The sequence below is a fragment of the Marmota marmota genome, unplaced genomic scaffold (genome assembly GCF_001458135.2).
Source record: "Marmota marmota marmota unplaced genomic scaffold, marMar, whole genome shotgun sequence".
Lineage (NCBI taxonomy): Eukaryota > Metazoa > Chordata > Mammalia > Rodentia > Sciuridae > Marmota > Marmota marmota.
The window spans coordinates 22,222,681-22,238,812 of record NW_026000082.1 but is presented as its reverse complement, the minus strand read 5'-3'; the positions used below and the strand labels follow the sequence as shown (position 1 = coordinate 22,238,812).

Below are 16,132 nucleotides of genomic sequence, written 5' to 3'. Positions count from 1 at the left end.
AAGATTAACATTAAACAGGGACGAGAGGTGGGAGGGAAAGGGAGAGAGAAGGGAAATTGCATGGAAATGGAAGGAGACCCTCAATGTTATACAAAATTACATATAAGAGGATGTGAGGGGAAAGGGAAAAAAAACAAGGGAGAGAAATGAATTACAGTAGATGGGGTAGAGAGAGAAGATGGGAGGGGAGGGGAGGGGGGATAGTAGAGGATAGGAGAGATAGCAGAGTACAACAGTCACTAGTATGGCAATATGTAAAAACGTGGATGTGTAACCGATGTGATTCTGCAATCTGTATACGGGGTAAAAATGGGAGTTCATAACCCACTTGAATCAAATTATGAAATATGATATGTCAAGAGCTTTGTAATGTTTTGAACAACCAATTTAAAAAAAAAAAGAAATCAATAGAGTCCTCAAAGCAGGGGTGGTTCATCTCTTCAGATAGTAGAGGAAGACCTGCTGATGTTGGCAAGAGAAGCTTGTTGAATTTGGAGGTCTTCTCAAATGTTTTTATTCCCAATCCTCAGGTTTCCATGCAGTCCCAAAACCCAATTCACATAAGATTCCCGGCAGGACTATGTAATAAATTTATGTTATAAATGTACAACCATTTGATGAAATTTGAGATTTGGGTTTTAGTTACATTGGCCTTCTGGCTACAAGAAGGTTTCCTTTAAGTTACTCATAGAAATTCTCTATGCCTTGTTCCAGGAATTAAATCCCCAAGTTGCATATTTTTTCCTTGTAAGTTCATTAACAGGGTCAGAGGTGGCAAGCTCACCCTAGGTCCTTGTAGTTCTCAATTATAACATTATTTGTAATAGTCATGTGATTTCCGAAAGCTCTTCATTACAGGCAATTAAAAGTTGATAATTTTATAAACTCTTTTGGCACATGTTACTAGTACTAGTGACAAAATCACACTACAGGTGAGCATCCCTGATCCAAAAATCTGAAATCAATATGTCAAGAGCTTTGTAATGTTTTGAACAACCAATAAAAAAAAATCTGAAATCAGAAATGCTCCCAAATCTGAAATTTTTGAGTTGGGCACAGTGGCACATGCCTGTAGTATAAGCTACTCAGAAGGTTGAGGAAGGAGACTGTCTGAGCCCAGGAGAATTGAGGGCCAGCCTGAACAACATAGTGAGACCCTGTCTATAACAATAAATAAACAACAACAACTCTTTTTGAGTGTCAACATGCACCCCAAGTAGAATATACCACACCTGACCTCATGTGATGGTTCATAGTCAAAATGCAGGTACATTAAAAAATTGTATAAAATTACCTTCAGGCTGTGTGGATAAGATCTATATAAAACAATTTTGTCTTTGGACTTCGGTCTCATCTGTATATTAGGTAAACACAAAGTCCAAAATCTAAAAGAAATTCAGAATCTGAACTACTACTGGCCTCAAGCATTTTGACCTGAACTTTCAAATATAACCAGGTCAGTTCCCAACTTTGAGGTTTTTTTTTGTTTGTTTGTTTGTTTTTGTACCAGGGATGCTTAACCACTGAGTCACATCCCCAGTCCTTTTTATTTTTTATTTTGAGACAGGGTCTCACTAAGTTGCTTAGGACCTCACTGCTGAGGCTGGTCTTGATCTTGCAATCCTCCTTTCTTAGCCTCCGAAGCTCTGGGATTATAGGTGTGCGCCACCATGCCCATCTTAAACTTTGAGCCACTTTAAGAACCAAATACCTTATCAGTCAAGATTAGGTGGAGAAAATTGTTTGTGTTTTATATACTTAGGTTATGAAAAAACAAACTGCTTCTTTTTCCCTCTGCTCTCATACCACACCAATCTACTCAGAAAACTCTGACCTTGAAGGACAGGGGCACTCTCCCCAGCAGCAGTGGACTCCAGCTGGGCATTCAGTTCTGACACAGTCTACCTGGAGATAGCATCAGAGACCAAGAGTAGAGGGCTCATTCCCCAAGTCTGTTCTCACTTTGGTCCTAGCAGCAAATCCAGGCCTGTGGAACTTCTTACCAACAGTCATATTTTGGGGTTCTCACTACCCCCTCCTCAAGTTTGACTAGTTTGTCATAATGACTTACAGAACTCAAGGAAACACTATACTTACATTTACTGGTTTATTACAAAGGGCAAGTTCTGAAAGGGTCCTGAGTGCAGGAGCTTCTGCCCCCAAGGGGTTAGGGTGCACTACACTCCCAGTGCGTGGGTGCATTTTTGTTTGCCTTCCTGCAAGCTTCTGACCCCATCTTCTCAGGTTTATATGGGGACTTATAGCATGGGTGAGACTGCTGATAGGCTGAGTGGGGCACCTTATTCAGCTTCTTGGCTTCTCTGTGCAACAACATGCCTCCCTCCAGGGTACAGTGAGGACCCCTTTTGGAATGAGGAGGGTCATATGACCAGCTAAAGACAGGGTAAGATTAGAGTTTCTAAAACTTCCTTGGAAAGGGAGTTATCAGCCAGGAACTGTGTTCAAAGACCAAAAATCATATGTCCTAATACCACAGTACTTTCAGCTGGAAGATTTTTATATAGAGAATTAAATGCTTACAAAATTCTTGAGAAGGCTCGGGGAACAAAAGTCAAGGGAAGCAGCCGCTGGCCTTGGGGAGCTCTGGAAGGATAGGAGTCACATGAAGTGACTCTGATCTCAGAGCTGGAGTGTCTGTAAGCTTTTTTCTGCAGAAAAGCTTTGCCAATTTACCTTCCCCTCAACATCACACCTTCGCTGGCACAGACTCTCTCTCTCTAATGTTTTTCAGCATATCAAGAGCAATCAGGAATTGTCAGAGAAGCTGTCGGGATTACAGCAAGAGAAAGAAGCTCTATGGGAAAGATGTGTGCAATTTTTGGAGCAGTTTGATGAGCATGTGAGGTAAACAAAAGTGGGTTCCCTTTGGAGGAAAACTGTAGAACAGCTGCTCCTGGCTGAGCCCACCCCAGAGCAAAGCGCTGGGTGCTCCCAAAGCAGCCTTTCAAGGTGCCATCATGATTTCCCTGAGGCCCTGGAAGTTCCCACTACCAGGCTTTTCCTGGGAAGATTTGGGGCCCAGTTTCTTCCCAATAGAGAGGGTGGGGAAGAGAAGGGCATTTCCACTTATGGAGCTCAGTCAATATCTAACTTGTTTTTTCCAAAATTATACTTGCCTTCGGGTTTTTTCCCCCTCACATACTCTCCTCAGCCTGGACCACCCTCTCCCTATTCCAACTCTTCATTTTAGCTTCTAATTCTTAGACTAGGAATCACCTCCTCAAAGATGCCTTTTTTGACACCTGCTGTAATCCCTTGTAAATGCTTCTCTGTACTTATTTCAGAACTGGCCATGATGTTTTCAAATAATGTGATTTACTATCAGTCTCCCTCACCAGACCACAGCCTCTTCAAGGGCATGAGCCATGATCTTATTCATTTTTTTATCCATACTCCCTGGTATATAGTAGATACTCAATTAAAATGAATGTTCCTAAGTAGGCCCATTTATGCATGTCTGTGGTCCCTGTGACTTGGGAGGCTGAGGGAGGAGGATCACCTGAGCCCAAGAGTTCAAGGCCACACAGAACTGGACCATATAGTGAAACCTATGTCTTTAAAAAAAAAAAAAAAGAGGAGGAGCCCTGGGCATGGTGACCCAGGCCTATAACCCAGGGACTCAGGAGGCTAAAGCAGGAGGATCACAAGTTTGAGGTCAGCCTCACCAACTTAATGAGCCCTGTCTCAAAATAAAAACATAAAGGGCTGGGATGTAGCTCAGTGGGAGTGTGCTTGCCCAGAATCTCACATACGCAAAAAAAAAAAAAAAAAAAAAAAAAAAAAATCTGAAGTTATTATCTTTTCCATTTTCTGCTCATAATTCTACCTGAGTCCTTTTCCTTTCCTCCTCTCTGAAGCAATGGAGCAAAGTAATGGAGAAAATGGACTCTGGAGCCACAGTGCCTAGTGACAAATCCTGGCTCTACTAGAATTGCTAACTTTGCGCGAGTTATAAAACCTCTTTGTGCCGGAGGCTCCTCTCTTTAAAATATACAAGATAACAGTATTTATCTCATAAAGTGGTTGAGACCTAAGTGAGTGGATCTGTGGAGAGTGCTGACTTAGCACATGGTCTGGCACATGGCAGTGCTATTATTATATTTATTTCTTGTGCTTTTTCCATGACCCACCTACCTCTCTGCTCTGGTCCTCCTATAGGTTCAAGTTCCTTATTCTCTTACCTACCTACTATATTGATGGTATTAATGATTTAAAAAATATTGTGTAGCCAGATGTGGTGATTCAGACCTGTTATCCAAGTTATGGAGGCTGAGGTAGGAGGATTGCAAATTCCAGGCCAGCCTCCACAACTTAGTGAGACCCCGTCTCAAAATATTCTATTTCTTTCTTTCCTTCTTTCTATGGTGCTGGGAATCAAACCCAGGGCCTCATGCATGCCAGGCAAGCGCTCCACCACTGAGCCACACTTGCCAGCTCTGTATGCTTTTTCTCTTAATATCTCATAGGCCATTGCGCTTTGTTGCTATAGCCTTTGAATTTATATTCATAAAATATTTTTTAAAAGTTGGTATGCCCTTGGAATAACACTGGCAGTTGGATTGCTAAAAACTAAGAGAACCCAAAATGACATGCTCACAGATGCATAACTTATTGCAAGATATAATACAGCAACAGCATTAGGAGAGAGGTTTGCATTACAGCCCCTGGGTGTCTCTGAAGCAAGGGGTCCAGAGAAGTTAGGCAGGAGTTGACAGTGGCCCTCCCTCTGCAAGAACTATGGCAGATGTATTTCCTCTTTCAGAACAGAAACCATGTATCACTGAAGACCTCAGAACCAGGAAACCTACGAGTCTCAGATTTTATTTTTATGTTCTACATATAAGCCTATTCCTGCTATGTCACCCGCCTCAAGAGCAGAGCTTTCTTTGGGTCTCACTGAGACCAGCACAAATCATCATTCTCAGTGTTACCAATAAACAATGCTGACAAACTGGTACAAAATGCCATGATACTCCTTGAGCCAGTGGTTATGAAGCCACATTGTTTTAATTAGCATATTTCATGCCTTGACCAGAAGTTAGTGCCAAGCAGGAAAAGCAGCTAAACATTTTAGGTTACTTTTAGGTCTGCAGGAATTAACTGTCACAATACAACCCTAATTTAGTTAGGAATTAGTCAGTGCTCCAATGGTTGAATATTTTTATTCAAAATGACGCTGAAAAAATAATTTTGATATATTTTTTTCTCATTTTAAAATTTATTGTTATAGAACTATGGACCTTAAAATGTATTGACAAACATCTAGAAGCAGCCTACTAAAATGTGTTCCATCATTATAGAAGAGTAGCAATTTCTCTACATCGTCATTTGCATTGGGTACCACTATTGATGGGAAGTGCCTAGACCCTGATGAAAATGTCCCTAATATTCTTTGTTTGGATTGAGGTATAATTTACATTCAATAAACAAAAGATTTTTTAATGTACAATTGGATGAGTTTTGACAACAACCACCCCAATCTCCTGTATGTAATCTTTTTTTTTTTTTTTTTGGTCTGACTTTTGTTTAGTATATTCCATTATTTTAATGTGTGCTTGTAGTCAGAAATTGTCACTTTGGGGAAGGGGAGGTTCTAAGGATTGAATGTAAGGGTGCTTAACCACTGAGCCACATCCCCAACCCTTTTTTGTATTTTATTTAGAGATAGGATCTCCCTGAGTCACTTAGCTCCTTGCTAAGATGCTGAGGCTGGCTTTGAACTTGTGATCCTCCTGCCTTGGCCTCCCAAGCTGCTGGGATTACAGGTGTGTGCCACTGTGCCCAGCTGTCATTGTATTTTGAAATCTTGATGGCTGGGATGAGGCTGAGTATTTTACTATGTTATTTGCCTTTAGCAAAGTAGATCTTCATCTTGGCTCCACATGCCTGGGTCCCAACATAGATTAATTAAATCAAAATCTGTCAGCATAGCACCTATAAGTCAATATTTTTAATATTATTTTAGATGTTGATGGACCTTTATTTTATTCATTTATTCGTGTGTGGGGCTGAGAATCGAACCAGGTACCCCACACATACCAGGCAAGCACTCCACCACTGAACCACAACCCCAGCCCAAATCAATATTTTTTAAAAGCATTGCCATATGACTGTATATCCAGAGTTGAAAACTACAGATTTATGAAAGAAAATAAGAGGAATCATTAAAACTCTAGATTCATTTTTGTTTTCACTCTCCTGATCCCAAGTCCTGATCTGTGCAGACAAGGATTATTTTTTACATTTTTTTCAACCACTCTTCCAGAGAAACAAATTCCTTGCCTTTTTGAAATCAACATAATAAACAATATGGTTTTACTTGAACGCAAGCTGAAGGTTGGTCCTAAATTTTAGAAGCCAAGTATTGTGCTGTCTCATAATGTTTAATTAACAAAGCCAAAAATAAACATAGAAAATCCACATGTTCTTTGGGCCTGTTGGCCAATAGAATTTCAGACCAAGCCAGTATCTGTGCCAGATAGCCAGCTAGCAATGTCCAGGGAAGGTCTAAGCTCCACCAGCTGCACTGTGTCCATGTACTCCTCAGACCTGCAAAACACCCCAGGGAGACCTAAATATCCCAAACTAGGAGGCCAGTTAGATAGAGTATAAAACATTCACTTCATGAAGCATAATACAGCTACAAAGGATGGTGGCCACAAAACTATATAACAACATGGAGAAATGCTTATGATACATATCATATGTTTATGATAACAAATGAAGAGGGTGTAAGATAAACATTGTAATGAAGAAAATGTTTAAACAGAGATGCCTATAAAAATACTAGAAGGAGGGATTCCACCTCTTGGGTCCCCTTCTTCCTCCGGGAGAAGTCTTTTCTGCTGTCCTTTAATAAACTTCTAATTTCTACTCTGAAAAAAAAAAATACTAGAAGGAAAAACAATAATATAATATTGACCGATACTGGAAGTTGGATATTTTCCCCAAATGTTCCGTAATTTATCCTCTTACTTTAAAGTATAAATTTATTCTTTTTTGAAGGATATAATGGGTATGGAACCCAGAGGCCCTCTACCACTGAGCTACATCCCTGGCCCTTTTTATTTTTTATTTGGAGACAGGATCTCACTGAGTTGTGGAGGCTGGCCTTGAACTTGCAATCCTCCTGCCTTAGCCACCTGAGTAGTTGGGATTACAGATGTGTGCCATGGCATCCAGCTTGAATTTATTTTTTAATAATCCAAAAGGCAGGATAAGAGAGACAGCAGCTATCTGGAATAGGAAACTATAGACTGGGTTTTAATATCTCATTATAGGATGGGTGGAAGAAATTCCAGAAGTATATTTTGTGTTTTCAATTATGTCAAAACATCCAAGTTACTACAAACAACTGGGAAACCTGGAGGATGACGGGTATATTATTGGTACCCTGCTAGATATTACATCTCTGAAGCTATTCAGGATGCTGAAACGCAGTGCTAGTGATACCTTTTACCAAGCATTCCTAGTAAAAAGGAAAATGAGATCATTTACAAAGTGGAAATATCTCCTTGTAAAGAATCAAAGTCACAGCAGTGGTAATTGTGAACACAATTTACAAAGTGTGTGCCTCATATTATGTAGCAGGTGCTGAACCCAAATGGGACTCAGACAGTTTTAGGAATGTACTTTTATATAGCAAACTACATTAATTAAGATACTGTAGCAAAGACCCTGAATAAAAATAGTTTCCAAAAGGGAGACACTTCTCTCTTACCTAACAATGCAGACCTAAGCAGTTCAGGATTGCTACGGTGGCTCAGTGCATCAGAAGCCTGGGCACCTGCTATATTGTCTGTTGCTCCAGCTTCTTGAACATGTTTTCCTTATTCATGTAGCTCAAGACAGCTCACTATTATATCCATCCCAGCCAATAAAAAGGAAGGAAGGGAAAGGCGAGGGCATTGCATTTTCCAACAAAGCATGCTATTTCCCCTTACATTCTGTTAGCCCAGACTTACTCACATGGCTTCACTACAAGGAAATTCAGTGTAGTTCTTACACTGGGCAACTATCACAATGGCAAAAGGTGCGACTTATGCAGTTGAAAGGGAGAAATAAAGAATGTCCACGAGCTTCTGCCCTTTTCAATGCTGTATTCACTCAAATCACTCAATACAATTTCACTCTATAGGTTCTTTTTTTTTTTTTAAAGAGAGAGTGTGAGAGAGAGAGAGAGAAAAAGAGAGAGAGAGAGAATTTTTTAATGTTTATTTTTTAGTTTTCGGCGGACACAACATCTTTGTTTTGTATGTGGCGCTGAGGATCGAACCCGGGCCACATGCGTGCCAGGCGAGCGCGCTACTGCTTGAGCCACATCCCCAGCCCAATATAGGTTCTTTTTTTTAAAGTATTTATTTTCAGTTGTAGTTGGACACCGTACCTTTATTTCACCTATTTATTTTTATGTGGTGCTGAGGATCGAACCCAGGGTCTTGCACATGCGAGGCGAGCGCTCTATCGCTGAGCCACAACCCCAGCCCCTCTATACGTTCTTAATCAAGAAAGTGACAATCCTTAATGCTGGGCACTGCATACAGACGTAATCAATTCACACAAAACAATTCTAGATTAATTAATTCACAGCAAACAATTCTAGATTAATTCTAAGCACTGCAAACACACTTAATCATGGCAGACATTCCCTCTGCATGCTGAGCTCAAGTATCAGATGAAAATTCTCAAGCCTCAGGCTCTAAGATGCACATTCACTCAGACTGTGGTGATCAGGTCAGGAACCAAGGCAGGCTTCCCCTGGGGTGGATCTGATGGCCCTTTGAGGAGAGATCCTAGGGAGAAGTTGCTGCTCTCACCAGGGTCAAGATGTGGCTGTAGAGTTTGAGAACAGTGAGGAAGATGCAGAGGATCAGGCAAACGATGAAAAGTGTTGGGATGTCAGTCCAGGTCTTCGTCAGGTTCTCAGCATGAGGACATCATTGTCGCCTGGCTGAATGTGTGTTCATTTGCTCTATTATTTAACCCAAAATTTGGGGCTTTTGACCCCCTTTTCTATCCTTATCAGTTGCCACTGGGTCTCTCAGTGTTATCATTTATCCTGTGGTAAACATCTGGCCTAGTGGTCCCCACCCTGATCTTCTCCGATTTTCCTCTTATCAGATGCTGACAGCCTGCCAGAGACTTCACTCTGAGTTTACCGGGGTGGCGAGAAGTGACTTGTTTGTGCCTGAGGGCCGTACTGGAGGGCTCTGTTAGGTATGCCTGGTGAGACTGCAGGTTTCAAACTGAAGTTTTAAAATGGAGTTGCTTAGGCTTAGGCCTAAGGTCATCCTTATAGCAACCCAGTGCCCAGCCAAAAGCCAGGAGGTCTATGATAAGAGAAGGAGAAATTGAGTTGAGGGCAACCCGAGCAGCCAATCACTGTCACATACTCTGACAAGCTATATCTGGCCTCCAGCATCTAAACTTCTCAAAGTAGTATTTGGCTAGCAACTAAATCTTCTCAGGGAAAAACATACAGATGATTCTTTTGTGTACACTTAGCAAATAGGATGGAAAGGCTATTTTGGAAAATGAAGTAGTCTTGCAAAAACACATTTAAGGGTAAGACATAATTTACAAGCACATAGGCCTCTGAGAGTAGCTCTTCCATTCCATTTGGCTAGAATTAGCATCTGAGTAAGTCTGCTTTGTTCTTTCCATCCATCTGGGTCCGACTTCTAGTACAAAAGGATCTCGTTAGGAGAAAGCAGTGCTGTTTGCTGGTGTTATGGCAGTGGGTAGAGCAGGAAGATCACCAGCTCTGGGGTCATGTTGCCGGGCCCACCTACCTGCTCACCATTTGAAAGCTAACAGGAAATGAGAGTGATGGTAAAGAAACTAGGTTTATTGAAGGACTGACACCCTGAGAAAATGGGGCAAGCCATCCTCTCCACCAAAATTTAGAGAACTCAGGCATGCAGAAGGACTTTCATAGGGAGGGAGAGGAAGTGCAGGGGCAATGGGCAGAAGACCATGTGTAGGGCAGAGACTTCCGACATCCAGGGCAAGTCTTTTTTTCTTTCTTTCTTGGTTGGAAAATTTCAATTGAACATAACGGGGTGGGGGCACTACTTTCTGTAATTCTTTAGACAGACATATTTTTGGTGAGTTAAACTTCACAGCAATGTACAAGTTTTGTGTTAGTTGATGCACGGGACTAAAGAATAAGGAAGGATGTTACACATTCTAATGTTAATTGAAGGTCATCAGATGTTGTGAATTCTGTACACCTTAATCATTTTAGGTGCAACTTTACTTTAGAACTTAGAATGCCAGGCAAAGGAAGGGAAAACATCCAGCAAAAGACAACCCCCAACGTTGCAAAGTGGCCACAGTTAGAGCCAGATTGGTCTCTGCAGACTCCTTGTAACAACTCACAAAAATTTAGAAAAGGTGTTGTACTCATGGCCAGGGTTTATTATAGTATGCAGATTTCAAACAACATAAGAAAAAGGTCTAGAGCAGATCCAGGAGTAACAAAATTAAAACAAGCTTCCACTTAGCTTTCTTCCAGTGGGTGCTGCAGATAAAGAGACAGTGCTTTTTCCCCCAGCATCACGGGAGGCTGAGGCAGGAGGATCACTTAAATATAGGAGTTCAAAAACAGCCTGAGTGGGCTGGGGATGTGGCTCAAGCGGTAGAGCGCTCGCCTGGCATGCGTGTGGCCCGGGTTTGATCCTCAGCACCACATACAAACAAAGATGTTGTGTCCGCCGAGAACTAAAAAATAAATATTAAAAAATTCTCTCTCACTCTCTCTTTAAAAAAAAAAAGAAGAAGAAGAAGAAGAAGAAAGCCTTCACTGTTTGGGGGGGGGGGTTTCCCCTACTAAAAAAAAAAAAACAGCCTGAGTGACATAGCAAGACCCTCTCAAAAGAAAAAAAAAAAGGGGTATTCCCAATCAAAGACTCACCTGAATCATGATGGTCATGGACTGGGGGTGGGGAGGAGACAAAGATGTGGAGACCCAGTAATTGATCTAAACTACTAGTTACCAACCATCCCTCCTGCTGTGACCCAAAGCCCTAAGTGAACAAAAATGCATTCACCATAAATTCCATTGTTAGCATAAACTACCTGGCAAGGCCAAGGTCTCAGAATATTCCAAGAGTGTAGAAGTCATCTACCAGAAGCCATCAAGAGCCAGTCGTTTCTTGAGAGTATGCAGGGTTTCACCCCAAAACCACCAGCTTAACTCAGTCCTGCATAGTCTCTATCTTCTGATTCTTAGATTGAGGAGAGATTCACCATCATTTTGCTCTAAAATCACATGAAATGTCTTGTGAGAATCCCAGAGCATCTGGGACTTCCCTTTAGTGTACCTGGACTGCCTCCTGTGTGTCAGAATCCCAGGTAAGATCACGCACTTATATGGATCACAGGCCTCAATGGCTGTGCCCTTAAGTGCCTATAGTGACTGAGGAAAGATTCAGTTCCTCATTCCTTAAACACCTTAAGGTGTTATCCAAATGTCTAGACACTCAGGGAAGTTGGGGACTAAAGAGTAGTTTTTCTAAGACATCAGGATGCATTTTGTAAAGCAGAAAAGGGCACACGAGGCCAGGAACCAAGGGTCAAGAATAAGGCACCAAAAGGAGTTTTGGGGGAAGGGATGGGCTGGTCTGCCAAAGGAAGAGGGCCAGGAAGTTGCCTGTGCTTCAGGCGAGAACAATACCTATATAGGTCACTAGAGGTAGGAGGGCCTAGGCCAACTAAATTGTTACTACTGTGTTAGCGGGTTGGCCAAGCGGAGTTTAAGGACCATGTCTCTTCAATCAGGTGAAAAGTCCCCGCCCATGGCTCCCATGGGATGGGAAAGGGGGAAGGGGAAGAGAAAGGGAAGGGGAAGCTGCCTGACACATTTGACCATAGATAACAGAAAACCTGATAAATCTTTAGACAACTCTTTTCCCTATATAAATAAGAAATGTAGAGGAAGATGATGATTGAGGTTGATGCAGCTGCTCAGAACCTCCATTAAGGGCGCGGCGAGATAGGCTCTTTCCTTCTCTTTGCTCTGCTAAGCTTAGTGGTTATTGTTTTTTCCTTAGGCTTGTCACTTCATGGTTAGCAGGCAGTGACTGCAGGTACAGATAATGCAGCTACATTCAGCAGGTGGTTCCCCCACCCCAGGGCAAAGGGAGGTGGTTTCTCCAGTGGTTCTCATCCTTTCCCGGAAACACCCATTAGGACACACTTGCCTCACAAGCCCAGCCTCACTTCCCCTAGGACCCGCCCTCCCCATTTTGAGATCAAGGGATCTCTGTGGACACCTAGCTAAACATGGAGGTTATCTGTAGGAAAGAAAAAAGGTGGTAACTACACCTTAGAGTGAAACAAAGTGGCAAGGAAGTCCTTCCCAAATGTGCCTAGGGCTTTCTCTTAGGAAACACCAGAGATCCTTAACATCTGGATGGCCATCTTAAGTGACAGCCACCATTTTAAGGACAAAGTTTTGCTTTCCTGCCCTAGGGTGTTTCTGAGAAAGGCTCACCACTCCCTCACACCAACCCAACCCTTAACCATCTGCATTAGGACCCGCCCCATCTGATTCCTGAGCCTCCCCCATAAAAGTCCCAGAAGCCAAGCCTGTTTTGCCTCTCTCTCCTATAGAGAGATGGTCTTTATTTGTCAGCTCTGACAAACTCTTGTGTGTATCTCTGCCTGGTCTCCATCTTTGATTTTTGGCTTACCCATCTCTTGTTCCTTGCTTTCCCTTCATTTTGGTGCCAAAACCCAGGATCAGGTTCTCTGGTGTGCCCACTTCCCCCTTCAAGGTTCACTGAGTGTCCCTGGGTCCCAATCCAGATTCCATTGTGGGACCAGGCCCTCCATTCTGCCGAACACCCTCTCTGCACCCACCACCGGACATTTCAGGTAAGACCCCTGTCTCCACTGGACCTAAACAACCTGCGGGTCCCTGAAAGTGACTGTTGATCATCTGGCACTCTCAGGGTTACCGTGTGGTTGGGGCAGCCCCAGCCACAGCTTTCACAGCTACAGCTGATCCTTACTGTCAACCGAGTCTATAGGTGGTCTTTTATCTGGGTCCTGGGTTTTGAGAAAAAAACACCTAGAATGATAGAGAGTTGTTCCTGGTGAGACTACCTCTCAGCCTTGGGTTAATCTCTACGGGCTTTTGCCCCTTCTATGGGCTTCTGCCCCTACTCTGTAGTCCTGGCCAGGCACCATGCCTCTATGGGCTCCTGCCCCAACGCTTACCCAGCAGTGGTGACAACCCCCTAAGCGTAACCATCCTCTCTACTAGGTGATATTAGAAACTGGGGGACGCTCACCTTTAAACTTACCTCCCATGTCTCACCATGGGCAGCTCCTCATCCACTCTCTCCCATAGTCCCCTAGGCTGCCTCCTGGATAACCTAGGGTCTCTCTCATCCCAGACCTAACCCCCCAAAAACTTATCCACTTGTGCAATCAGATCTGGCCTCACTATCCTTTGGATAAGACTCTAAATGGCTGCTTAACGGCACTCTAGATCCCAATATTATCAGAAATCTTTTCAACTATTGTGAGTGTTCAGGAAATGAAAAGAGATATCATAGATTCAGGCCTTCTCCTCTGTACGTTCTAAGCCCTCTCTCTACAACATTGCTCTCCCACACAAGTCCTCTTAGCTCTCACCTCCCCTACACCTGCTTCTAAAGGGACAAAAGATCCTACCCAGGACTCCTACTCCTTTGACCCAGTGGATGAGCCCCAGCCATATCACAATTCTCTTTCTAATGAAGCCATGCAGCAACTGTTCCCTTGGCCCCTCCACCCTTCTTTCCTCCTGCCACACGCTCACAGGCTGCTACTGCACAACTCACATCTCTGTGTCCTCTATGTAAGGTGTTTGGGGTAGATGGTGTAATCCGGATTCATGTGCCTTTCTCTTTGTCAGATGGTTCACAGATAGAAAAGTGGCTTGGGTCTGATACTTCAAGTCCCACCACATATGTCAAAGAGTTTCAATATCTTGACTCAGTCATATAATTTGACCTTCCACAATGTCCATATGATCTTGTCTAACACCCTCCTGCCCGAGGAGCTCAGGCGAGTTTGGGAGCAAGCTAGAAATTATGCTGATGAGGTACATCAGACCTCCCCTGCCCATCTGACGGCACTGAAGCAGTCCCTGATCGGGACCCCAATTGGGATTATAATTTGCCTAGAGGAGTAAATAGTAGAAACCAATTCATTACTTGCCTCATGGCAGGACTTAGAAAGGCAGCCCAAAGGCTATCAATTATGAAAAGCTCCAGGAAACCTTCCAAGATAAGAATGAAAACCCTTCGACATTTTTAGATCACCTGACCGAGGCGTTATTACAATATACTAATATGGACCCTGAGACTCCAGATGGGAGACAACTACTAATGACCTACTTTTTCTCCCAGAGTTTCCCCAATATTAAGGCCAAACTAAGGCACTTTGAGAGGGGTCACCTAGCTCCCCAAGGTGAGGTTCTGGAAGTGGCCTTTAAGTAGAGATGAGAAGGCCCAGAAGCAGAAATACCAGATGCTCCCTCAAGCTGACTGTCCAGCCTCAACATCTGTCCCTGGTTCCCCTGGCCCATGGAAGGGTCCCTTGGGACCACCTGGACCCTATTTTAAATGTGGTCAGATGGGTCACCGGGCTTGTATATGTCTGAACCTCATAAGCCTCTGAGCCCTTGTCCTAAATGCCATCAGAAGGGACACTGAGCCATTGACTGTCCTGAGCTTATAGTGGCCCCTGGCCATCTGGCCCTTCTGGTTCCCCCTTCCAACTCTTAGGACTGGCTACAGAAGAGTAATGAGGCCCAGGTCCCCATCACCCGGCCACTACCATTACTCTGCGGGAACTCAGGGTAACTGCGTATCTCAAGTAGGCCTGTCTCCTTCCTCCTAGACACCAGGGCTACCTATTCAGTCCTCAAGGACTTCTGGGGGCCTACGACTCATTCTATGACCTTTATTGTCAGGGGAGAGGGAAAACCTACCAACCCTTACAGACATCTAGCCTTGTTGTGCTTTTGGTTCTCTAATTCTTACTCCTTTTTGGTCATTCCACAGTGCCCTGTTCCCCTTATGGGAAGGGACATCCTCACAAAGTTGGGGGCTACACTTTCCTTCTCCCCTCATATATGCTTCCATCCAGACTCACCTGCTGCTTCCCTGAGCCTCACCCTTACCTTAGTACCATCCCCTAGTCCCTCTGCCAGTGCCTTCCCATTACCCCCTTCCAAGGTGGGCCCTACTGTCTGGGATGTTTCAAGTCCTTCTATCGCCTCACACCATTAGCCCATTCACATCCATCTCAAAGATCCCCTCCATTTTCTGGCCCAATTAGAATACCCGCTCTCCTGTCAAAAAATTCCTAGGCTTACAGCCTACATTCAAGACACTTTGTGAGGGGCTGGGGATGTGGCTCAAGCGGTAGTGCGCTCGCCTGGTATGCATGCGGCCCGGGTTCGATCCTCAGCACCACATACAAACAAAGATGTTGTGTCTGCCGAAAATTAAACAATAAAAATTAAAAAAAAAAAAAAAAGACACTTTGTGAAAGGGATTCCTTAGACCTACTCATTCCCCTTATAACACCCCTAACTTGGTAGTAAAAAATCCTAATGGCTCCTACCACTTTGTCCAAGACCTCCATTCCATCAACTCTGCGATCATCCCAATCCATCCCATGGTAACCTATCCTTATACCCTTCTCACCACCACCATTCCTTCCAGGACCTCTTACTTCTCAGTACTAGACCTGAAAGATGCCTTCTTCTCTATTCTTCTCCATTCTCTGGAGACATTTTCACCTTTACATGGACAGACCCTGTCCATGTAAAATTGTATAATTTCACTCAGCTGACGTTGACAATTCTACCCCAAGTGTTCTGAGACAGCCCTCATATCTTCTGACAGGCCTTGGCTAAGGATCTAGCATCCATATATCTCACTCAGGCTGTGGTGTTACAGTATGTTGATGACCTCCTTCTTTGCAGTCCCTCCTTTGAGGTCAGTCATCAGGAACCTGTAAACTTCTTAACTTCCCTTCTGCCCATGGCTATAGGGTTTCTCCATCCAAGGTACAGCTTCCCTAGGCCTCCTCCTGACCCCTACACACA

The 16,132-nt window shown here is 43.5% G+C and overlaps 1 protein-coding gene across 4 annotated transcripts in view; it reads left to right on the top strand.

The window, feature by feature from the left end:
• The window catches only part of Ccdc30 (coiled-coil domain containing 30), a 134,608-nt gene that overhangs the window by 104,116 nt on the left and 14,360 nt on the right, over positions 1-16,132 (top strand). For all 4 annotated transcript variants that reach the window (XM_048815614.1, XM_048815612.1, XM_048815613.1 and 1 more), the window contains one exon: positions 2,753-2,865. In XM_048815614.1, coding sequence (XP_048671571.1) covers positions 2,753-2,865 — 113 coding nt within the window. The remainder of the gene's footprint in view (positions 1-2,752; positions 2,866-16,132) is intronic.